This window comes from Carassius auratus, chromosome 25, assembly GCF_003368295.1.
Source record: "Carassius auratus strain Wakin chromosome 25, ASM336829v1, whole genome shotgun sequence".
Taxonomy (NCBI): Eukaryota; Metazoa; Chordata; class Actinopteri; order Cypriniformes; family Cyprinidae; genus Carassius; species Carassius auratus.
This window is the reverse complement of record NC_039267.1, coordinates 18,208,999-18,233,653: the sequence shown is the minus strand read 5'-3', so window position 1 is coordinate 18,233,653 and position 24,655 is coordinate 18,208,999. Positions and strand designations below refer to the sequence as shown.

Genomic DNA, 24,655 nt, shown 5'->3' with positions numbered 1-24,655 from the left:
AAGATGTAAGTTTAATCTAAAGGGTGGCAAAGTTGATATTTGATGTTTGTCATATAAATGTATAAACACTTGTCAATAGGAACCTCATTTACCTGCAATGTACCACAGTTGGAGAGTGGCGAGAGTACTGGTTCATGTGTTCTCTGACCAGGTGTCTGAAGTCAATGAGGACTTCAGTAGTCTGTGGAACTCCATGATCCGGCCACGCCGTGAAGTGAAACTGACGTACATAGCGAGTTTCTGCTGTTTTTACCTAAAGAATAATCCATCATATTATTGTAAAATATTACTGATTTAAAAATAACAAACAAGAAAATCACTCCAGTATACTACTGAAGGAATAAATGGAGATATCAGGTGCAGGAAGTGTTACTTTACATTTTTGATTCTGAAGTCTCTTATGGTCCAGCTCTCCAGGTCTATCTCTGAGGTGGTTGTCACAGAGATGTTTTGATAATGATTAGTCCCAGATGGCCAGTACTTTTCACATTTCACCTGGAGAAAATGACAGAGTGAATTTACATTTTCACATTTTACCACTTTTCAATGTGACTAATAATATGTCACAATGGTTGGTGACCATAGCCTCATATAGGCAGCATTCCGACATGTGGCGTCATTGTGCTTTGGGCATCCCGAGTTCGAGTCCTGTCTAACTACTGTCCTATTGGGCATAAACAAAGGCATAAAAATGGCAACTAATAATATTTCGCAATCAAAACTTACTCGTCCCATCTCGTTGCATCTGGTCAGCATGACTATGGTGAAGACATTCTTCTCCCAGACCATTCTCCAGAATTCATTCACTGTGACGGGCAGTGGACCCTGAGCTGCTATAAACTCTTTTCTTGAATTATAGCCCTGTTAAAATAAATAAATAAATAAATAAAAAAACAAAGGAAAGAAAGAAGAGTGAAAACATGCTTAAACATAAATAAAAAAAAAAACACTTCAGAAATGTTCACTTCTGTTTACTGTATATACTCACTGGGATGTAGTTGGCATTGATGTAATCATCTAAGGGACTGCCACGCACTGATAACTTCACTCTTGAAGCATCATCTGATGGAAACAAACATACAGTTAGTATCAGAAAGTAGTTATTAATTAAAAACTCAAAATTATGCATCTGATTTTATATAAGGTTTAAAGTTACATTGTAGCGTCATCAGTGTTGGGAAGTAACTAGTAGCTAAATGACAAAATTTAAATGGGTTCTAGACGTGACATGGCATTGTCACTGTCCCACTAGATAAAAATGAATTTAATTAATATTTTCGTTATTTAAAATGAAAAAATAAATAAATAAAAATTTCTTTGTCGAAAATGGACTTGTAGTCATAAAAGTGTTAGATTTTTTATTTACATTTTTGCGCAAAAAATTCTCAGAATTGTCCTGTGGTGTGACTGTCTCAAGCATGGTTCAATAAATTACAGCTTTTATAAATGAAAAAGAAAAGCAGTTTTTTTTTTTAGTTTTTTTGTCTCGTAATTGTGCAAATATTTAACTTTTTGGAAACCACTACAAAAATTGTACGTTTTCACACTAGAGGACAAGATCTCTTTAAAAATCATTTTAAATAATTCAATATTATTTAAATAAAACAGTGTGTATCCACTCATTCCGGTTTTAAGCTGAGGGGCCAAGAAAGTGTCCTGGCAACTAATATTTCAAGGCTGTGGCACGGGGACATAACATCTCCGTTCCCTCCATCTGGGAATGAGGGTTATGTACGTAACTGAAACGTTTTCCTATCTGTCGGTCACTACGAGTTATGTCGAATAATGTATGCGATCCATGGAAAATGCCATAACCTGAAACCCCTTATAACTATGTGGCGCTGCAATTGTCAACAAGCCACGCCTTGTCAGAAAAGCTATACTTAACCTTCCCAAAGCCCCAGCGCAAATTCACTGAACTTGCTACCAAAGAAGTACCTCACTGCTGGAGAAGGCTATTTATATGGGGTTTATACCTTCAGTGAAAGATTGCTTAAAATCTTTCCTTTTTGATCTTTCAGCTTGGCAGAATGATGGGGAAGCGAGCTTAGGAAAAATGTTGCTATGGGGACAACATCATACCGGTAGGGAGGTGACGTGGAGATATTGACATGGACTGACCAAGAAGGCAGTACTACATATGGAATGGTCTCTGAGGCAGGTCCAACCTTAGAGTAGGGATGGAACAGCTGCCAGAAGAGACTGACAGAGCGGGTCTGTCAACAGCAAAAAAACAGGTTTACCAAGAGGGAAACCTTACCGTGGAATAATACACATGTGGTATTATAATACACCAGTACATATCCAGACCAGATGGTGGATCAGCACCTAGAAAGGACCTCTACTGCCCTGAAAGACAGCGGAGACCAGGACAACTAGAGCACCAGATACAGATCCCCTGTAAAGACCTTGTGTCAGAGGACCACCAGGACAAGACCACAGGAAACAGATGATTCTTCTGCACAATCTGACTTTGCTGCAGCCTGGAATTGAACTACTGGTTTCATCTGGTCAGAGGAAAACTGGCCCCCCAACTGAGCCTGGTTTCTCCCAAGGTTTTTTTCTCCATCCTGTCACCGATGGAGTTTTGGTTCCTTGCCGCTGTCGCCTCTGGCTTGCTTAGTTGGGGTCACTTCATCTACAGCGATATCATTGACTTGATTGCAAATAAATGCACAGACACTATTTAAACTGAACAGAGATGACATAACTGAATTCAATGATGAACTGCCTTTAACTGTCATTTTGCATTATTGAGACACTGTTTTCCAAGTGAATGTTGTTCAGTTGCTTTGACGCAATGTATTTTGTTTAAAGCTCTATATAAATAAAGGTGACTTTGACTTTGACTTTATGGGATTACCCGTAGGGAAACAAGCCATATGGACACCTAGACCAGTACAGGAGTTGACCGGGACTCTGGGCATGCTAACACCAGTATAGGGCCTGACGACAGACTGCTCCGCCAAGTCTGACTGCTGAGGGTGTTGGAGGATGCTCGACCAGGGTACACCAACCGGGGAACTCTACTGGGAGAAAAAAGGCACTGACATCCCCGTGTTATGAGGAATGGCACAGCAAGTGTGACACCAAGCCAATTCTTCCTACCAATTACCTGTTACCCAACACACAGGAAGAAACTGGCTCTACATGGAGGTTGTAAAACCATGCGAAGGTGTTAGGTTTCACCCAACCCATAGCTCGACAGATGATGGGCACCAGAGAGGCACTAAAGGGACAGTTGACATACCTGGTATATCGATTGGGAGTTGTGTTGGATGGCCCCAATTCATTCTGAGTCATCACAGCAAAACTCCCTGTGTTCCCAGAGGAACTGGTCAGAGACATGTGGAGAAGCGTTGTGTCTCCGAAACGTGACCTCTTGGCTACTGGTGAAAGGGGGAGTCGTGAGTGAGATTGAGAAAGCAGTGCATCACTCATTGCCAACCCACAAGCCTTGCAACTCAGAGGAAAGGGAAATTGCTCTTTTATTGAAAATGTGGGTACCGTTGGCAACTGGACCAGTGGCAGAACAGAAGGAAAAGAAAACAGAAGATTCTCCACCCGATGTGCTGTCTCCCACATCTCCGAGTCACCTGTGTCACGGCCACTTTGTTGTGTTCACAGCTGGAAGTGACATGGTGGGGGAGGGGGGTGGGGCGCTCTCCCTTTGGGGGCTCGATGCACCAGCCTCGAAGAATTCTCAGCGTGGGGCGTAGCCAGTGTGGAGGATGTAGGAGGGTGCCCACGATGGAAACGGTGGCAGACAGAGGATCACGTCAGGGAAAAATATGCTGTATGGCCTCAATCTGCTGTTGTACTGCTGGGAACTACTGGGCACAACCCTCAACAGAGTCACCACACAGGACAGCCAGGGAGATGGGAGTGTCAAAAAAGTGCACTTTGTCAACATCTCTAATCTCATCCAGGCTGAACCAGAGATGGCACTACTGGACCACCAGAGTGGACATCGCTTTCCCGAGGGACTGCATTGTGACTTCCGTCACCCGGAAGGGCGAGGTCAGTCAAGGTGCTCAGCCCCTGCATCAACCTCGGGTTGGCTCTACCCTCATGCATCTGTTCACAGCTGGATGTGACATGGTGGGGGAGGGGGTGGGGCGCTCTCCTGGGTGGGGCTCGATGCACCAGCCTGGTGCGCTTTCTTGTTTAAAGCTTTGCAGCATCTGGGCCAATCAGACACCATTATAAATTTGAATAATAAAAAAAATGAATAATTAGACCAAAAAATTATCACAGACCCTTCAGCCAATAAACATACTAAGTGCCAAGATGTCTGCGAATGAATCCAGACCCCTGGTTACCCTGGCAACCACAACCCCCTCTGCAAGACTTTTACGACCTGAAAATATGTGGAGAGGATCTTGCTCCTGCTGAGTTCTCTCTGAAACATACTGCTAGAAAAATTTACTTCTCTATAATTCATTCTTAAAAAAAGCTTTCTTTAAATGAACATACATATACTTCAGCAGTGAAGGTGAGTGATGGGGGGTGGGGGGTGAATGCATATCTATTATATATGTGCGTATGTGTGTTTGTATGTATGTAAAAGTTCTTGTATGTGTAGGGCTGGAGAGTCGCTACTCCTGGTATCAAATCTAGGTCCCGTAGTTCACAGGATTGACATAGCGATACACAGCAAGTTGCCATGGAGACAGCCTTGATCAGGTCCCAGACAGAGTCAACAATCAGCAGGTGTCTGTGGACATGGGGGAGGAATGCAAATGCGTCTCACTGCAGTGCTCTTCCAGGGGAGCTGTTGTTCCAACAGCGGCCTTAGCTGAGGCCAGTGCTGGTTAAGGGGATCCGAAAGCAGGAAAGATTGGGATTGTTTGGTCTTGGGGCGAGTAGCTGCATTCCAATTTACACGACTACTCTCTTAGTCCATTCTGGTCTCTGAATCGATCCACTTGCCTTCACAAAGCCGTGAGCTTCTCTGTGATGTTATCCATATTATGGTTAATAGTCCCAGTCTCAGTGCTGACCGCTCTACACACTGCTTCAATCATGACGGGCAGCCTTGTGAGGCTTTGGACAGCTGTGTCACGGTTCAGTGTGCTTCATCGGCTTCCCTGTTGTCTGTGTCCTGTCATTGTCTGCAGCTGATTGCCCTCACCTGTCACTTGTTCCCATTTTCCCTTATATTCCCTGCTGAGTCTGTCCCTTGTCCGTAGATTTCGTGTTGTCATTGTGACGGTGATGTGTGTCTGTGTCCTCACCTTTTCCACTGTTGTGCTCAGGACATCAAGACGAGGAGTCGTTCGTTGGCCGTGTGCCCGAGATCCTCTGTCTCATTTTTCCTCGTCCCGTTGGGCATTGCACCAGAGGCGGTCTCCACAGTCCGCAGGTGACTTTACGGACGGCTCTGGGTGTTTCACCAGTTTTTGGCTTGTGTGTGTGTCATCACACGTTGGATTATTTTTGGATTTTCTGTTACCTAGTAAACTTTTGCACTTATCCTCTGCATTTGAGTCCTCTCTTTTCACGCACCCTGACAAGCTGTTACCATTTTCTGAATTCCTTGATAAACCAAGGCAATGCCTAATCCAATCAGCAGAAGACCTGTTATCATTGTTCCGAATAGGTAGATATCTTCAATGTCCTCCACGGAAAGAGCTGCCAGACACATGAACCGCCACCTCTCCCACATGTCCATCGTGTAGCCAGCAGCCAACGTGCCGGCAGGGCAGTCAGGTTCCCCCGAACCCAAGCTTCCTCGTCAAGAAGATGTTGTCAATTGCATTGAGAGACCAGTTGATTTTTTAGTTTGGAGAATAGTGCGGAGATAGTCTCTCAAAGTATAAGACAATAGATTAGACGAAAGGAGCAAAGCAGGGAAGGTAAAGGGGGGGGATGTGACTGCCTTTGTTAAGAGCAAATGCAGAAAAATGAAAAAGAGAAAAATGCAAATAAACTCCCACTTGGAATTCCAGCCTTTCTCATTGGACAAGCCCTTCCTAAGAAGCGTGAACTGTCTTAGTCTTTAAAAAGGTTCATACCAGTTCCAACCCCATCTCTTGGTCTCTCTTGACCTCTTTTGGACCTGCTCCCCTTTCTTCTGCTAAGAGTATGTGAGCTAGAACTCTCTTGGACCTCCAAGTCTGGACCAGGTCTCGTGCCTTGATTTTTGCATTCACCAAAGATCTTAGGATCTCATCTGATGTTTCTCTTAGTCCTATTAACTTTCCACTTGGAAGAAATTCCCAATCACCATCGAGTCAGGACACCTTTGGAATTCATCACTCTTCAAAACCAGAAGAATGTGATCGCCACTCATACACCACCGAACCTCCAAACTATCAAGACTTTGCATCCAGACGCTCAATCCAGGCCAAAGAAATTTAAGTATCATACATTTAACTAAACAAAACAGAGGTTAAGTATAAGCTTTATACCCTGTTATAAACGGCACTGAATGTTTTAATCAGGTAGTTAACTGACTCTTTTCATTCATTCTCTGGTTTTCCTGATGGTATCATCCATAAAATCTCATTTGCCCTTTCCCTTGTACAGTGACATGCGGAAGTTTAGGAACCCCTTGCAGAATCTGTGAAAATGTGAATAATGTAAAAAAAAAAAAAAAAAAAAAATAGAGATGCATGGTTTTTTTTTAGTACTGTTCTGAGTAAGATATTTTACATAAAAGATGTTTGCATATAGTCCACAAGACAAAAAAACTGAAATTATTAAAATAACCCCATTCAAAAGTTTGGGAACCCTTAGTTCTTAATACTGTGTTCTGTTACCTGGATGATCTACGGTTGTCTTTTCTATTTTGTGATGGTTGTGCATGAGTCCCTTATTTGTTCTGAACAGTTAAACTGGGAACTGTTCTTCAGAATGAATTTTAAGGTCCTGCAGATTCTTCAGTTCCCCATCGAGGGAGAGACGATGCGTCGATAACGCTTTGGGAACGCATTCTGCGTGAGTGCGTCTGAAGCATCCATGTCAACTAGTCCAATGGCGAGAGTGAGCGTCAGGAGTGACGTCACGACCAGGAATTGATAAAAACCCCAACCGGAGCAACCGGTGTTAGCTTTCTGTGCCTCAGCAAGCGATCTGTGTCAAACCTGTCTGTCATATTTACTGTTGTCTTGTGCAAAGTTTATATACTATGGCTAAGCAACTATTCAAACCGTGTGCTTCTCCCTGCCCGCGTTATTTAACGGGTGGGGATACACACGAGCTTTGTGTAGTTTGTTTGGGAGTGGAGCATGCGTTATCAGCCTTCGAGGAGACTGATTGCCCGCATTGTGAGAAGCTTTCGCTTCGCATGCTCCGCTCCCGCTTGTCACTCTTTGATGAGAAGAGCGGCGAGCCTCGCGCTCCTCAGGGTGCAGGACCCGCTTCTGCCGAGGCAGAACGGAGAGTGCATTCCTGGGGTTCGCAAATGGATCTCTCAGCGGGGTTGGAGACGGGTCCGAGGGCTCTTTCTCCTCCCTTACCTGGGAGATCCATAGCTCAAACTCCGGTGTCGGAAGCCCGCCCCGCGGCTTCTTCCGCCCGGGGGGAGAGCCCATTGCTTCGTTGCTCTAGCTCCGAGGAGTTAGATGTAACGGGCAGTGAAGGTGACACAATCAGGGGGGAAGAGGATTCGCCATCTCTTTCCCCAGCATATGAGGAGTTGGTTGATGTATTAACACGAGCTGTAGATAAATTACATATATCTTGGCCATCTGATAAACAGAGCGCTCATCCTAAAAGCAAATTAGACGAGCGTTTTCTGTCTTCTAAAACATCGCCTACATCACGGGGTCTCCCTTTTTTCCCTGATCTTCACAGTGAGCTGTCTAGATCGTGGAATAAGCCATATTCATCACGTCTTTTCAGCCCTCAAGTGCGCATTTATTCTGATATAAGAGGGCTGAAAGAAAATGGTTATGAAGCGATGCCCCGGGCGGAGCAGACGCTCGCGAGCTATCTTTCCCCTGGTTCAGCGTCATCTATTAAGAACCCGACTTTGCCCACGAAGCCTTTAAAGATCACATCTAATTTAGTGGGTAAAGCTTACACAGCAGCAGGTCAGGCTGGAGCTTGCCTTCACTCAATGGCTTTGCTTCAGGCTTATCAGGCTGAGCTGCTGGGGGAGTTAGATAACAGTGAGGGAGTCAGCCGTGACGAAATTCGCGAACTTCGTCGGGCTACGGATTTATCTCTCAGGGCGACTAAAGAAACAGCACGTGCTATTGGTAGATCTATGGCTGCTTTGGTTTCTACAGAAAGACACCTTTGGCTTAATCTTTCAGATATTAAAGATAAAGATATATCTTTTCTTTTAGACGCTCCCATTTCTCATGAAGGTCTGTTTGGTGATGCTGTGAATGAAGTGGTTGAAAGATTTCAAGAAAATAAAAAGCAATCTGAAGCTTTTAAAAGTTTTCTCCCTCGCCGTTCTAATCCTGATGCTGCTGGGCGTGCAAGGCAGCCCCAGCCATCATGCTCCTCATATCGTGTTTTTCAAAAAGAGAGTGTTGCGTCTCGCACTCCTCCTCAAAAATCACGGGGACCGAGCCAGCACTCACAGCCAAAGCAATCTAAGCAGAAGCCGGATCTGAGGACCGTTCTTCTCGCTAAGAAAGCTTCGGCTCAGAAGAAAAGGTCCTGACGCCAAATGGGTCAGACCTGTGAGGGCAGCCCCAATCGAGACAGTGCGGTGTACACCTCAGTATACGGTGCCCGTCCGGTCTCGGTGCTCTCACGGGGCCGTCCTGCCAACCCCGCCACCCTTGGTGCCTCGGGGCGCAGCGGTCTCCAGCGGGTCTCTGGCGCTGTGTCTCCCAGACGCTGCGTCAGGCTCGCTCCCTCTGAGGGGGGTCCAAGAGCAGTTAGCTCGGGTGGTTCCTGCGCTTCGGCTTCAGGTCCCCGAACTAGCTGTTCTAATTACACCAGAGGCCAGCCTCGAGAGGCTGGTTCCCTTAGTAGAATGTCTGACAGAATGGAAAAGTCTGCCGAATATATCTCAATGGGTCCTGCAGATAGTAGAGAAGGGCTACAGAATCCAGTTCGGTTCTCGTCCCCCACGCTACAACGGGGTGTTGCTCACAGTAGTGCATCCCGAGCAGGCTCTGGTCATGGAGCAAGAAGTGAAATCTCTTTTAGCGAAAAATGCTATAGAGCAGGTGTATCCTCCCGACAGGGCATCGGGTTTTTACAGCCGTTATTTCATTGTTCCAAAAAAGGATGGAGGGCTGTGTAACAGATATGCAGGTCAGCGATTCATGGGTTAAATTCTGTTTTATAAATTCAGACTGTTGGTACTAAATGCCAGCCTGGCTGGACTTAAATTACTTTACGATACCCATGCGAGCTTCAAAGAAGAAACGAAAACCCCCAACCCAAATTCCTCCAACACACTGGAGACAAAGGAAACCTTTTTGTATAAGTTCCTTACTTTCATTTTATTATTAATATGTATTTTAATTATGTTTTTGGATTGCATAAAATGGTTAATCCTTGTTATGTGAAGAGTATAAGTTGCAAGCTCATACTTTAGGAAATGTCTCTCCTCACTTTAACCTTCTCAAAGAAAGCCATGTTTCTGCAACCCCCACTTTTGCAGGTTGTAAAAGTTACGACCACACAGGACAGGAGAGAAGCCAAGTCACTGGCTTCTTTTGAACAATGCATTCTATGGAATGTATTCATTAACTTTCTGTTTTCATGTTTTATAAATGTATTACGTATTCCCTTTTGGTACATTTAGATGTTTCCCAACATCTGCAGTGTTATCATGTGTTAAACAAATCTTTAAATGTGTAATTCGATCTAAAAATTAGATCTTTGGTCATATATATATTATGTCTAGTCTTGTTCTAATCGTCATGCTTTGACAGACCCACTTATCTAAAGTAAAGTAATGAAAAATGTATTATTCTGGAATTACGAACGTGCTAGAATATCCCTGATGAAATCGGACAAGTCCTAAATCATTAGGGTGGGTTGTTCCCAGAGACAAAGGAACTTTCCCGCCGCTTCAGATCGCGGATGTTCATTGGGTGGTTCACGCGAAAAGAGGCGTGAACATCTCAAGCTATAAGAGTCGACCGAACAAGGTCCGCCTCTCTCTTCTCGCTCTTCTTCCCGTTCTCCGTTCTCGGATACGCTGCTCTCCAACGTTGCTTCCGCGCGGCCATAGGCCGCGCTCATAGCGCGAACCCCCTCAGCACAGGGGCTGAGAGAAAAAGCCATTTTAATGGCTCCTTTAGAAGCTTTCGTTTCGTTTGTTTTGTTTTCTTTACTAAGTTTATTCAACTATTCGCCTCTCCACACAATGAAGACGAATTCTGGAACATTGTTTGTTGAACCTTTCAAATACCGTGCGAAGATGAACGAACACCTCTTTGCAACAAAGGAACACGTGACTCCACGCTCACGCCAAGATCCAGCGCAGCTTGCACGCGCGTCACACGGCCTCCGGCCCACGCGCGCAGTTTTCAAAGGACCACGTGACATCACACGTGCGTCGCCGGTACCACGCTCACCCACTGGGCCATGCAAGTATCGTTTTCTATGGAGATTTAAATGCTGCTTTAAAGTGTTGCTATTATTTGATTCGTTGTTGGTTCCACTAAGGTTTACTGACTGATTTTCATACCTGAGCTCATTCTGTGATCTCTCTCGCTTTCTCCACTTCTCTCTCTCTCTCTCTCTCTCTCTCTCTCTCTCTCTCTCTCTCTCTTTTATTTGGATTCCGTTATGTCTTGTAAATGTTTATTGTCTGTATTTTCGTACGCATATTTACTCTGTGTGATTTGTAGTTTGATGTATTACTAGTTGAATTATTAAAAACCCATATATAAAATGATTGGCTTGGACTCCACCCCACTCACATTACGAGTCACTGAGATGTGTCTGATCTATAGCTACAAGCTCTAAATTTAGAAACTAAATTTATCATAAGGATAGGATAATATTTTCATGGCCAGAGAATACTTTTCCTTGAATTATAAGGCGTGATAACTTTATTGAAAATTGATAGGTATACAGTGGTGTGCTGGACATACCACGGTTTGATCTGCAGTAATTTACAGTAAGATAATCACAATAATTGATATGAAGAATGTAATATTGACATATTAATGAGTAAGTTACAGTGCCCTGTGATTATTTATTGTTATTGGCAATTGAGCTATTTTTCATAATCAATAAAATTAAATGTAACTGTCATCTGAGATATATATTAATCAAATTCTTGATTAATTATTCAAATTCCCTATATATCATTTGAGTTAATTACTATGTAAAACTCATTGTTGTTACATTTTGGTGGAGAATGCGGGCATTTCAAACTTCGTTTTGTGAGCAATCAATCTGTGTATATGGTTTTTTATAATTTCTGCACGTGCGCTATGAAATTATGTAACGTTACTTGTGAGATAAGTCGCAAGACGCGAACTCACTCCTAACTGACTGAGGCAAAAAGCTGGTCAGTAAGCACCTAGGTATTTATAGAAACTTAACAGTATAGTCACTGTTAATTTTAATGAACGTAATCTGCAGTATAATGTTAAAAGTATCCTGTTAAGAAAGACCAAAATCTTTTTACAGTGAGAACATTTTAATATGAATAATTAAAAGATGAAGAAATCTTTTATTAGTTGCAACATGTAAATCTGAACATGAGCGATGTTCCTCTGATTCAGTAAAAAGGCCTTCTTATTAAATATCGTTATTGAATTCGTGGTAAACCACAATAATATTCAAAAATAAAACGATAAAAACTCCTGGTCTAAAATTGGCTTAGCTACCCGATTTTTAAACCTAAAACATTTAAATCATAAGTGCTATTTTGATAAATGTTTATTGGAGTCAACAGTTGGAAAATTCCTGTTTTTATTACAATTGTTTTTTGGAAGTGAACGGATCCTTCTTCAACCTATGTTAATATAGCACCTCAGAGATTAAAACCTTTGGTTTGTTACTTGTGATTTTCGATGCAGAAAATCAGCCTGACAAACGATCAGATAATTTCTAAGTCATATTGAAATTGTAATTCCTCTATCTAAACACCAGGAGGAACGCGTGGGTTAGAAATTTCAGGGTACGCCCTGCTTTCTGATTCCAGCTTGCATGAGTGCAAAGCTGCCATCCTGTGGCCATTTCAGATAATGCGCTCTAATTGCTAATCTTTCCCCTTGATGTATTTGAATTAGATGTCTAAATTCTCGATAAATATTTGCATTTACAGCTTTGCTCGTGCGAATATTATTACAGGGAAACAAAAGAATGTTCCCTGCCTTTGACTGTTTACATTTACTTTGAGTTTGTTTCAAACATGATTTGAATTAAAATGTAATTGTTAATAGTGGAAATCTAGAAGTTTCAGGTCAACCACTGATTGACCTACTTAGAAGGTAAGCCATCTAGTGGCAGTCTCCTGTTAAATCGACTAACAGACCTCTGTCTTTTCCATTCTGTTTTGAATTGCATGTCCACTTTTACCCTCTTTGATTAATCTCACACTGTTTGATTAATTTCATGATCATTAATGATAACTTACAAGCTATCAATGGTTATTATAGGATATTATTCAGATTTTCCTTTTAATTCTTACATGCTTATTTTAAATTTTGATTTAAACCAGTTTTGAATTTTTAATTTGAATTAAGTTTTCTGCTCAGCAGGTTAAAGACAGAGAAGCAGTACTTTCCCCCCCTTGTGGTGAAAACCAGCTACTCCTTCTCCCTTGTTTCATTACTGTCTTTTAATTTGATGTTTATTATTTTGCTTCTCTCTTTTGACTTAGGTTATTTTGATAATTACCATTATTATCATAAATTCCTTTGTTTTGTTTTATCATAATTAGGTAAAGCTGTTACCTTTCCTCTCTACATATATAGTTACTCAATTGATGTTAAACAAACCAAACCTTAATTAACTTTAAGTTTCCTTTGTTCATCCTTTGTGTATTTGATTGTAGAACTCCCTTGGTGATTGGACAGTCATCTCAGGTTTCCAGTGAGCAAGGCTGCCCGACCGGTGTTACCGATACTGGCTGCGAGTGAAACTCGGTCCCTCTTGTCTCAAGAGACATCAGCAATTTTGGCACTCCAAAGGTTGTGCTAAAAGTCACAAGCCGTGCTGTCCTGCGACACGCCAGAGTAACGGAGGACCGGGGACACTGCGGTTCAGTGTTTGGGGAGCACCGGGGAGGTTGACCAAGCCACTGGTTCCCACCTGAATGACTTCAATTCAACCAGGTGAACCAAAAATGATAAAACCTATCCACTTATTATAAGCCACAGAATATTAGATATTCCCCCGGATATAAGTGTTCTGACCCTTTTGCTTCTTTAAGCCACACCATATCTCTAGGTTTCCTACCCAGATAGCCCACTCACCTGTTGGCCCTATCTTAAAACCTAGCAGTAGGCTTAGGCCTCCTTATTCTCACTAACACGTTGTGTTTCTATTGTTTTCATCTCATTTCAAGTGTTGTGTTTCACTTTGATCTTTTTCTACCACCTGTTCTGTTGTGATTTGTTTCTTTCATTTCACATAGAGACAGTAACCTGGGAGCCACCAACGAAGTTAAATAGTAGAGCGACCACCAGCAGCCGGTGTCATCACACGACCCCGCTAGACTGTAAACTCCTTGAAACCACTGTTTACTGTCTTCCAGAAGAACTTTACCCAGACTCAGCTGCTTACAGCGTTAACAACAGACATGCTGTGGGAGGTTAGCTCCTCCAATGACAGCCTAACCACGAGTAAAACCCCACCATACATGATACCCTTAAGCCTCGTGTTAACTGTGTTGTCTTACACCATCACCATGCCAGCTGACCTGCTACGAATGCACCTGGCCAACTCTCTGAATAGCGCCTTCCTACGGCACGCAAACCCCAAACAGGGAGAAGTGAACGTGCTCCTGAACCAACTCATCAGCGAGTCAAACCAAGTCTACAGACCTAAAGACATTGTCAGTGTCAGGATGTGGAAGAGCAACACCCACACCAAAACACACATTCCAAATGTGGTGGCCTACCACGACAGCAACACACAGCTGTACCTGGCCCCAAACATGCACATGTGTACTTTAACCAAAGACATTCATTATCTCTGCCTTAGCAAACCCTTCCTCAGACACAACTCTGAAGGAATCTGCGAGCTGCAACCCTGGGTCAGCGATACGCGCTGCCCTGCCGAAGCCAAGCCTCGTACACAAGTCACAGAAACGCAAGCAGAGATTGTGGGTAACAGATGGCTCGTCAACACTCCTGTGCGCTCAGCTATGCTGACCTACGACCAGCATGACACCGCCACCCGTGCCAACCTGCTGGACCAAGTACTGAAAGGTACCACCCAACACATTGACATTACTCCTGTCGATACAGCCCTCCAAGCAATGTCTCGACAGCCCATTCTGAACCAGTCATCTGCGGTCCTAGCCTGGACTGCTGCTGACACTGCACGGTGCATCTCCACCGTCATTGGTCCCACCCTGACTCTTGGCATGACCTTCATCCTATACAGGATACTCAACGAGATGCAAACCTCTACAGCCAAACTCACGACAACGGTGGCTGGAGGTCTCCGATGGAATCCCCGGAAAAGGGACGCAAAGTCAAAGACAATACCGAACCTCACCAAGCTGAATCCTCAGCTTCAGGAACCACCTGTCATCATGACCCACCTGCTGCATGACCATCACGATTCACCTGTCATCTGCCCATCCGGATGATTGCCGTCCGATGATGTCCACACAGGGACTTCATCTGACGTAAAGGGGGAGATGTAACAGATATGCAGGTCAGCGATTCATGGGTTAAATTCTGTTTTATAAATTCAGACTGTTGGTACTAAATGCCAGCCTGGCTGGACTTAAATTACTTTACGATACCCATGCGAGCTTCAAAGAAGAAACGAAAACCCCCAACCCAAATTCCTCCAACACACTGGAGACAAAGGAAACCTTTTTGTATAAGTTCCTTACTTTCATTTTATTATTAATATGTATTTTAATTATGTTTTTGGATTGCATAAAATGGTTAATCCTTGTTATGTGAAGAGTATAAGTTGCAAGCTCATACTTTAGGAAATGTCTCTCCTCACTTTAACCTTCTCAAAGAAAGCCATGTTTCTGCAACCCCCACTTTTGCAGGTTGTAAAAGTTACGACCACACAGGACAGGAGAGAAGCCAAGTCACTGGCTTCTTTTGAACAATGCATTCTATGGAATGTATTCATTAACTTTCTGTTTTCATGTTTTATAAATGTATTACGTATTCCCTTTTGGTACATTTAGATGTTTCCCAACATCTGCAGTGTTATCATGTGTTAAACAAATCTTTAAATGTGTAATTCGATCTAAAAATTAGATCTTTGGTCATATATATATTATGTCTAGTCTTGTTCTAATCGTCATGCTTTGACAGACCCACTTATCTAAAGTAAAGTAATGAAAAATGTATTATTCTGGAATTACGAACGTGCTAGAATATCCCTGATGAAATCGGACAAGTCCTAAATCATTAGGGTGGGTTGTTCCCAGAGACAAAGGAACTTTCCCGCCGCTTCAGATCGCGGATGTTCATTGAGTGGTTCACGCGAAAAGAGGCGTGAACATCTCAAGCTATAAGAGTCGACCGAACAAGGTCCGCCTCTCTCTTCTCGCTCTTCTTCCCGTTCTCCGTTCTCGGATACGCTGCTCTCCAACGTTGCTTCCGCGCGGCCATAGGCCGCGCTCATAGCGCGAACCCCCTCAGCACAGGGGCTGAGAGAAAAAGCCATTTTAATGGCTCCTTTAGAAGCTTTCGTTTCGTTTGTTTTGTTTTCTTTACTAAGTTTATTCAACTATTCGCCTCTCCACACAATGAAGACGAATTCTGGAACATTGTTTGTTGAACCTTTCAAATACCGCGCGAAGATGAACGAACACCTCTTTGCAACAAAGGAACACGTGACTCCACGCTCACGCCAAGATCCAGCGCAGCTTGCACGCGCGTCACACGGCCTCCGGCCCACGACCGCAGTTTTCAAAGGACCACGTGACATCACACGTGCGTCGCCGGTACCACGCTCACCCACTGGGCCATGCAAGTATCGTTTTCTATGGAGATTTAAATGCTGCTTTAAAGTGTTGCTATTATTTGATTCGTTGTTGGTTCCACTAAGGTTTACTGACTGATTTTCATACCTGAGCTCATTCTGTGATCTCTCTCTCTCTCTCTCTCTCTCTCTCTCTCTTTTATTTGGATTCCGTTATGTCTTGTAAATGTTTATTGTCTGTATTGTCTGTGTGATTTGTAGTTTGATGTATTACTAGTTGAATTATTAAAAACCCATATATAAAATGATTGGCTTGGACTCCACCCCACTCACATTACGAGTCACTGAGATGTGTCTGATCTATAGCTACAAGCTCTAAATTTAGAAACTAAATTTATCATAAGGATAGGATAATATTTTCATGGCCAGAGAATACTTTTCCTTGAATTATAAGGCGTGATAACTTTATTGAAAATTGATAGGTCTACAGTGGTGTGCTGGACATACCACGGTTTGATCTGCAGTAATTTACAGTAAGATAATCACAATAATTGATATGAAGAATGTAATATTGACATATTAATGAGTAAGTTACAGTGCCCTGTGATTATTTATTGTTATTGGCAATTGAGCTATTTTTCATAATCAATAAAATTAAATGTAACTGTCATCTGAGATATATATTAATCAAATTCTTGATTAATTATTCAAATTCCCTATATATCATTTGAGTTAATTACTATGTAAAACTCATTGTTGTTACAGCTGCGTCCCATTTTAGATCTTCGTCTGTTGAATCGTACAGTTCAGAAATTAAAATTCAAGATGCTGACACTCAAACAGATCGTGACTCAAATCAGATCCGAGGACTGGTTCGTCACAATAGACCTAAAAGATGCGTACTTCCATATCTCCATCCTCCCTCAGCACAGGAAGTTCCTAAGGTTTTCTTTCGGGGGCAAAGAATACCAGTATCGGGTACTTCCCTTCGGTCTAGCTCTCTCACCCCGCACATTCACGAAATGCGTAGATGCAGCTCTGGCCCCGCTCAGGCTGCAGGGCATACGTATTCTGAATTACCTGGACGACTGGTTGATTTTAGCAGAATCAGAACAGTTGGCGGTTCGGCATCGAGATGTCGTCCTCGCTCATATGCAAAAGTTGGGTTTGAGGCTCAATACCAAGAAGAGTGTGCTATCTCCATTACAGAGGACCACTTTTCTTGGGGTGGTATGGGATTCGGTCACGATGCGAGCCTCTCTTTCGCCCGCTCGTGTAGCCAACATCCTCGTAGCCACTTCGGAGCTAAAGCTAGGCCAGTCACGCACTGTAAAACAGTTCGAGAGATTGTTGGGTCTCATGGCAGCAGCGTCCAATGTGATCCCCTTTGGCCTGCTGGGCATGAGACCTTTACAGTGGTGGCTCAGGACCAGAGGGTTCTCCCCGAGGGGAAACCCACTTCGTACGATCAAGATCACGCGGCGGTGTCTCCGCGCCTTGGTCATATGGAGAGAACACTGGTTCCTGTCCCAGGGTCCGGTATTGGGAGCTCTTTGTCATCGGGTTACCATCTCGACAGATGCTTCCCTTACCGGCTGGGGAGCGGTAATGGAAGGCCGCTCAGCTCAGGGTCTGTGGGAGAGCCATCATCACTCTTGGCACATCAACTGCCTGGAGATGATGGCTGTCTTCAAGCTTTGAGGCACTTCCTGCCAGACCTGAGGGACCATCATGTGCTGGTCCGCACAGACAATACATCGGTGGTCTCTTACATCAACCGTCAGGGGGGTCTGCGCTCGCGCCCACTCTGCAAATTAGCGCACCAGATCCTCCTGTGGTCTCTGGGGAAATTACGCTCTCTGAGGGCGATGTATATACCAGGGACTCAGAATATTGGAGCAGACACCCTGTCGAGGCAGGTGCTGAGGCCAGGGGAATGGAGGCTTCACCCGGAGGTGGTGGAGCTCATATGGGAATGTTATGGCCAAGCAGAAGTGGATCTGTTCGCTTCTCAGTACACGACGCACTGTCCACTATGGTTCTCCCTTACTCATCCAGCCCCCCTGGGGTTGGACGCTATGGTACAGACGTGGCCGAGGCTACGTCTGTACGCCTTTCCCCCTGTTGCTCTGCTCCCAGGAGTTCTGGAGAGAGTCCGCCAGGACGGAGTAAGTCTACTTCTCGTAGCTCCACACTGGCCGAGTCGAATCTGGTTTGCGGACCTGATTCATCTCCTCGACGGTTCTCCCTTGGAGATCCCGATCAGGAAAGACCTTCTATCTCAGGCCGGGGGCACTATATTTCACCCCCGGCCAGAGATTTGGAAGCTTTGGGTGTGGCCTCTGAGGGAGCGCAACTCATAGAGAGTGGTCTCTCAACTGAGGTTGTGGAGACCATTCTTAGCTCCAGAGCTCCAGCTACGAGGAAACTTTATAGACTCAAATGGAATGTTTTTTCTTCTTGGTGTTACCAACATCAGTGTGACCCCGTCCACTGCTCTGTTGGCTCAGTTCTTGAGTTTTTACAAGACCGCTTCGCTTCTGGTCTATGTCCATCCACCTTAAAAGTTTACGTGGCGGCCATCTCGGCTTTCCACGCCCAAGTGGGTGGTGCATCTCTGGGTCGAGACCCTCTTATCTCTCGTTTCCTTCGTGGCACCTTGAGGCTGAGACCTGCAACTCGTTCTAGAGTGCCGGCCTGGGACCTGGCTATAGTTTTAGAAGGCCTTTCTAGGGCTCCGTTTGAGCCCCTAGATTCGGTCTCTGAGAAGTTTCTTTCGTTTAAGACTACTTTTCTCCTTGCTATTTCGTCCCTTAAAAGAGTCGGAGACCTTCAGGCTCTCTCGGTTTCTCCCACCTGCCTTGAATTTGCACCTGGGATGGTCAAAGCATTTCTCTACCCGAAGCAGGGATACGTCCCTAAGGTACCGACCGTTGTTCCGAGACCTATTGTTCTGCAGGCTTTCTGTCCTCCCCCGTTTGCATCGTCGGACCAGGAAAAGTCTAACCTCTTGTGCCCTGTGCGAGCATTGGACACTTACGTTCATCGGACTTCTTCTTTTCGGAAATCCGATCAGCTGTTTGTTTGTTTCGGGTCACCTAAGATAGGTCTTCCTGCCACTAAACAGACACTTAGTAAGTGGATAGTTGGGGCTATCCTTCTTGCCTATGAGTCTTCTGACCTACCGTGCCCTTTGGGGGTCAGAGCTCATTCTACTAAGAGTATGGTGGCCTCTAGAGCCTTATTATCTGGGGCCTCTCTTCAGGATGTTTGTGATGCGGCAGGCTGGTCCTCGCCACTCACATTCGTCAGGTTTTATAGCCTAGACCTGGACGCTACTCCCGGGTCTCAGGTTTTTAATTCTAGAGGCGTTGGGTTTTCTGTCTGACACTCAGGCACTTGTAATATGGCGGTTTGGGTATTCTCGTTCCCAAAGCGTTATCGACGCATCGTCTCTCCCTCGATGGGGAACGTCTCGGTTACGTCTGTAACCTCGGTTCCCCGAGAAGGGAACGAGACGATGCGTCTCCCTGCCATACTTCCTTCATTCCTGTGATCGACTTGCTTCGGCACTGTCGAAGCTAACACCGGTTGCTCCGGTTGGGGTTTTTATCAATTCCTGGTCGTGACGTCACTCCTGACGCTCACTCTCGCCATTGGACTAGTTGACATGGATGCTTCAGACGCACTCACGCAGAATGCGTTCCCAAAGCGTTATCGACGCATCGTCTCGTTCCCTTCTCGGGGAACCGAGGTTACAGACGTAACCAAGACGTTTTCCAGCATCTTTGCATATTTGAACCCTTTCAAATAATAAAAATGTGGACATCTTCATCGTGTTCAAAAGTTTTCACCCCCAACTCTGAGAGGTGTCATGTAACGAAGTACAAATACTTTGTTACTTTACTTAAGAAGAAATTTTGGGTTTCTATACCTTACTTGAATAATTATTTTTCAACCAACTTTTTACTTCTACTCCTTACATTTTCAAGCAATTATCTGTACTTTCTACTCCTTACATTTTAAAAATAGGTTCATTACTGTTATTTCATTACGGCTCGTCATCATTCAAAAAAAAAAAAAAAAAAAAAAAAACTATCCAGCGCCATCCAGTTAGAGTGAATTTGATTATTTGATTATTTGATTAAATATACCATTTCAACATCCTATTGGTTTGTACGCAATCCATCACACCTGCACATAACACAAATCACATCACACTCCAGCAAGGACAGCCAGTGTTGGGTTTGTTTATCAAAAAATATATTTCTTAAAAGTTATTATTTCTCAGCTACTGGCTCATATCAAATGGGTGATTTCTCTTCTTCCTCCCCATATACTGTAGGTAGTTCGGTAGCGAGACGTTTTATAAATTGCGATTTACAACGCGATTGACAATGTTGTGATAAGTAGGCTATACCAACTTTGTAACTCGTTACTAGAGCTGAAGATCTTTGCCCGAACCTGACGGGACCCAACGAGTTCACTCGGGTTCGGGCTTAATTTATATAATTTTACACGGGCTCGGGCCGGGCTCTGGCTTGTGCTCTGGTTTGGTAAATAAGCAGTCATGTGTTGTGTTTCAATTAGCGCAAGAAAGAAATGCAAAAATGTATGCGGAGTAGGTGAAACAGAGGCTTTGCCTCTGGTGGATACGTTTTGGTTGCACCAGCATCCATAAAGCAAAGTCTGAGGGTTGGAAAAGTTTTGACCATGTTTATAATGAGTATAATGAGCCAGTGGGTTATATTGGATTTATTTTATTTCTTTATTCCAACTTGCAATATTACTGGTTTGGAACGACATGAGGGTGAGTTATTAATGACATAAAGACATTAGATTTTTTTCCCTTTAAATCTAGATTAAAGACCCATCTCTTTAACCTGGCTTACATATAACATACTAATATGCTTTTAATATCTAAATCCGTTAAAGGATTTTTAGGCTGCATTAATTAGGTAAACTGGAACCAGGAACACTTCCCATAACACCCGATATAGTTGCTACATCATTAGAAGAATGGCATCTACGCTAATATTAGTCTGTTTCTCTCTTATTCCGAGGTCACCGTAGCCACCAGATCCAGTCTGTATCCAGATCAGAGGGTCACTGCAGTCACCCGGATGCTGTACGTATCCAGACCAGATGGTGGATCAGCACTTAGAAAGGACCTCTACATCCCTGAAAGACAGCGGACACCAGCACAACTAGAGCCCCAGATACAGATCCCCTGTAAAGACCTTGTATCAGAGGACCACCAGGACAAGACCACAGGAGACAGATGATTCTTCTTCACAATCTGATTTTACTGCAGCCTGGAATTGAACTGCTGGTTTCGTCTGGTCAGAGGAGAACTGGCCTCCCAACTGAGCCTGGTTTTTCCCAAGGTTTTTTTCTCAATTCAGTCACCGATGGAGTTTCAGTTCCTTGCTGTCATCGCCTCTGGCTTGCTTAGTTGGGTCACTTCATCTACAGCGATATCATTGACTTGATTGCAAATAAATGCAGAGACTCTATTTAAACTGAACAGAGATGACATCACTGAATTCAATGATGAACTGCCTTTAACTGTCATTTTGCATTATTGACACACTGTTTTCGTAATGAATGTTGTTCAGTTGCTTTGATGCAATGTATTTTGTTTAAAGCACTATATAAATAAAGGTGACTTGACTTGACTCTGAAGTCTGACTTTTTGCACTATTACAATACTTATAGGCAACCAGTCATCATATCTCTAGTCCTTTAATGCATTTGCATTGTACTAATATGCGTTCATTTTCAATAGGCATATATATGCATCTGAAAGAGGTATCCTAGTGCATCCCAAATTTTTAAACATGAACATTTTAATATAACATATTAGTCATTATGAAAACTTTAGATTATTTTTTTTTTTGAGGACGTGGGGTGGTTCACAATAGGCCCCTGTGGCATGGCCTAAGGTTTTGTTCTTAATGGCATTTTTCTCCCTTACATTACTTTTACTGTTATACTTTAAGTAGTTTTGAAACCAGTACTTTTACACTTTTACTTGAGTAAAAAGTTTGAGTTGATACTTAGACTTCTACAAAAGTATTTTTAAACCCTTGTATCTATACTTCTACTTGAGTAATGAATGTGAATACTTTTGACACTAGTGCCAACTCTTAATGCATCTTCACTTCCCCATGCACATCCGAGAAGAAAGGAACCAGAGCAAAATGAGGTTGTGATGTGCCCTCTACATCGAGAACCAACTGTCCATCTGGAAGGGGCAGACGGGTCAACTCCTTTCCCTTTAAGAAAGGAGAGACACGCTTGGACTTGATCGCAGTGGTGCCATGGTCGCGCATGCAGTGCGGGCATGAACCATCCACGGACGCATCTTCAGCACGCTGAATGCCCAGACACGAAAGACAACCCTTGTGGCCATGTCAGAGGACAGGACACATCCAGAAGGACACAGATGAAATAACTGCTTTATTTCCTATTTGGAATTATGTGTATGCTTTATTTTATAAGATTAAGTGCCACCCCCCCTCCCCAAAGCATTGTTAGATGCCAGTGTTTCCTGTCATAACTATGGAAAGATCTGATTTCAAAAACAATATAATATCTATTAAACTATTTCTTGTTATGATTTTAAATCTGTATTTAACCGCAGAATGATCACAAAGAGAAAAGAGTTGTTAATGTCTGATATTGTGGTGGCTGTGCTGAAGTGTTGTAAGTGATGAAGTGTTTGGAAAGTCTGACAGTAATCAGTGTTGAGTACTAGTGTAGGTTATTCGCAGTGTTGGGCAATAACGCGTTATTAGTAACGCATTACTGTAACTAGAGCTGTAGTCAAGTCCAGCTTTGTCGAGTCCAAGTCAAGTCCAAGTCCAGGACTAGTCGAGACCGAGTCAAGACCGAGTCCAAAGAGGTTCGAGTCCAAGTCAAGTCCAAGTCCAAAATTTTCGAGTCCAAGTCCAAGACCGAGTCCAAATGAGAGAAAAAAGGGTCCTCTTCAAGACCACACACTTAACTACTGATAATGTTTGTGATGCGAGAGACAGCATATCTCCTATTCTAAGAAAATACATTTACATTATTATTTGTAATGATCAAAAAGCATGTGCAAAGTAAAAACTCTGTATGACAGGGGTCTCCAAACTACATCCTGGATGGCCAATGTCCTAAAAAGTTTAGGTCCAACTGGCCTTAACACACCTGGAAGATTAGTGTGTCTATTAAGAGCTTGATTAGATGGTTCAAGTGTGTATAATTAGAGTTAAAGCTAACAGGGGCATTTCACAAGATCCCGTGCCCTATGCATAGCCAGTCCTGATGGGCCCCCATGGCCCCCACCCATGAAAATATCCAGGTAAAATAAAATATATTTCAGATTCATAAAGGACACTGGCCCTCTAGAGCAAAGTTTGGAGCTGTAAGGTCAAATAATTTGTATGTACTTTATTTTCATTTTATTTACTTAATGCTGCTTTTGCTGACATTATGTCTGTGGTCAAAGATGTATATGACTGATGCCTTCGCACAGTGCACAGACACACGCAAAGCTCGGGATATGACAAATGTGCGCTGCAAAGCTAGGCGAGGCAAGGCGTTTGGCTCTACTGGGCATGCACACATAAATACAGCGACGTTTTTGTCATACTATACTAGTGTTTGCAGAGACTAGTCGAGCACTGTCGGAAACAATCGACTACTCCAGCATGCATTAACCATAATGCATACAAAGTGTTGGCAAGTACGATGTGAATTTTAGAATTACAATATTGCGTGGAGCTGTTACTATATGACCTTATCTATGTTGCATGTAAAAAATAAAATATGTAATAATTAGGGTTGTGCCTGAAGCCGAATGCCTTATTCGGAATGGCACGGATAATGGCTTAAAAAACGAATAACGCTCAAGGAATAATTCTGCCTGAATACTCCACTGAAGCTGACACAGTCAGGTGTTTGCTAGACAACAGGTGAGCCAGAGGATCAGCGCCAGAAGTGAATGAATGTAAACTTTATGAGTGAAAAGAGTGCAAATCAAACACCGCATTGTTGTCGCCTTTCTGTGCATCTCCCAGAAATCAGAGCGTTGCAAGAGTAATTTTACCTATAACAATACATCATACACGTTATATTATTTGTATATATTTAAAAGGCAATGATTTAAAGCTTAGGCTACGATGTGAAACGAATGAATAAGCACAGCGCGCTCACCAATCAAACAGCAGCGTTGCGCGTCTCAGTCTCTCAAAAACCATTCAGTTCAAGAGTCGGCTAATAATCAGCTTAGATACTGATACATTGTCTACTTGTCCTACATGTTTGCATCTTTACCCTTTGCTGGTTTGTGCGGCACACACATCTGTTTGGTGAAGTTCATTAACATTAAGACTCGCTTAAAGTGTTCAGCGTAATGAAAATGTGTGCATTGAATGGATTCAGTCGTGTTCAAATGATCACTAAACATTTGTCATGACATCTCTCTGCTTGCATGATAAATATTATTTTAAAAATTAATAATTATTTTAGTTTAACACGACATGCTTGTTCAGTGATAACAACGAAAAAAAATATAGAAAGTCATAAGGGTCTTATCAAGTAACTGTATGATGTTGTATCCGAATGCAGATACGAAAAGTGTTGTGATTGTAACAGATAC

The 24,655-nt window shown here is 43.2% G+C and overlaps 1 protein-coding gene across 1 annotated transcript in view; it reads right to left on the bottom strand.

Annotated features, from left to right (window-relative positions):
- Window positions 1–24,655, bottom strand: part of LOC113043577 (receptor-type tyrosine-protein phosphatase eta-like) — a 41,130-nt gene that overhangs the window by 2,709 nt on the left and 13,766 nt on the right. Inside the window, exons 8-11 of the mRNA XM_026203057.1 lie at window positions 989–1,062; window positions 727–861; window positions 379–495; window positions 93–253 (exon numbers count right to left, since the gene is read on the bottom strand). Coding sequence (XP_026058842.1) covers window positions 93–253; window positions 379–495; window positions 727–861; window positions 989–1,062 — 487 coding nt within the window. The remainder of the gene's footprint in view (window positions 1–92; window positions 254–378; window positions 496–726; window positions 862–988; window positions 1,063–24,655) is intronic.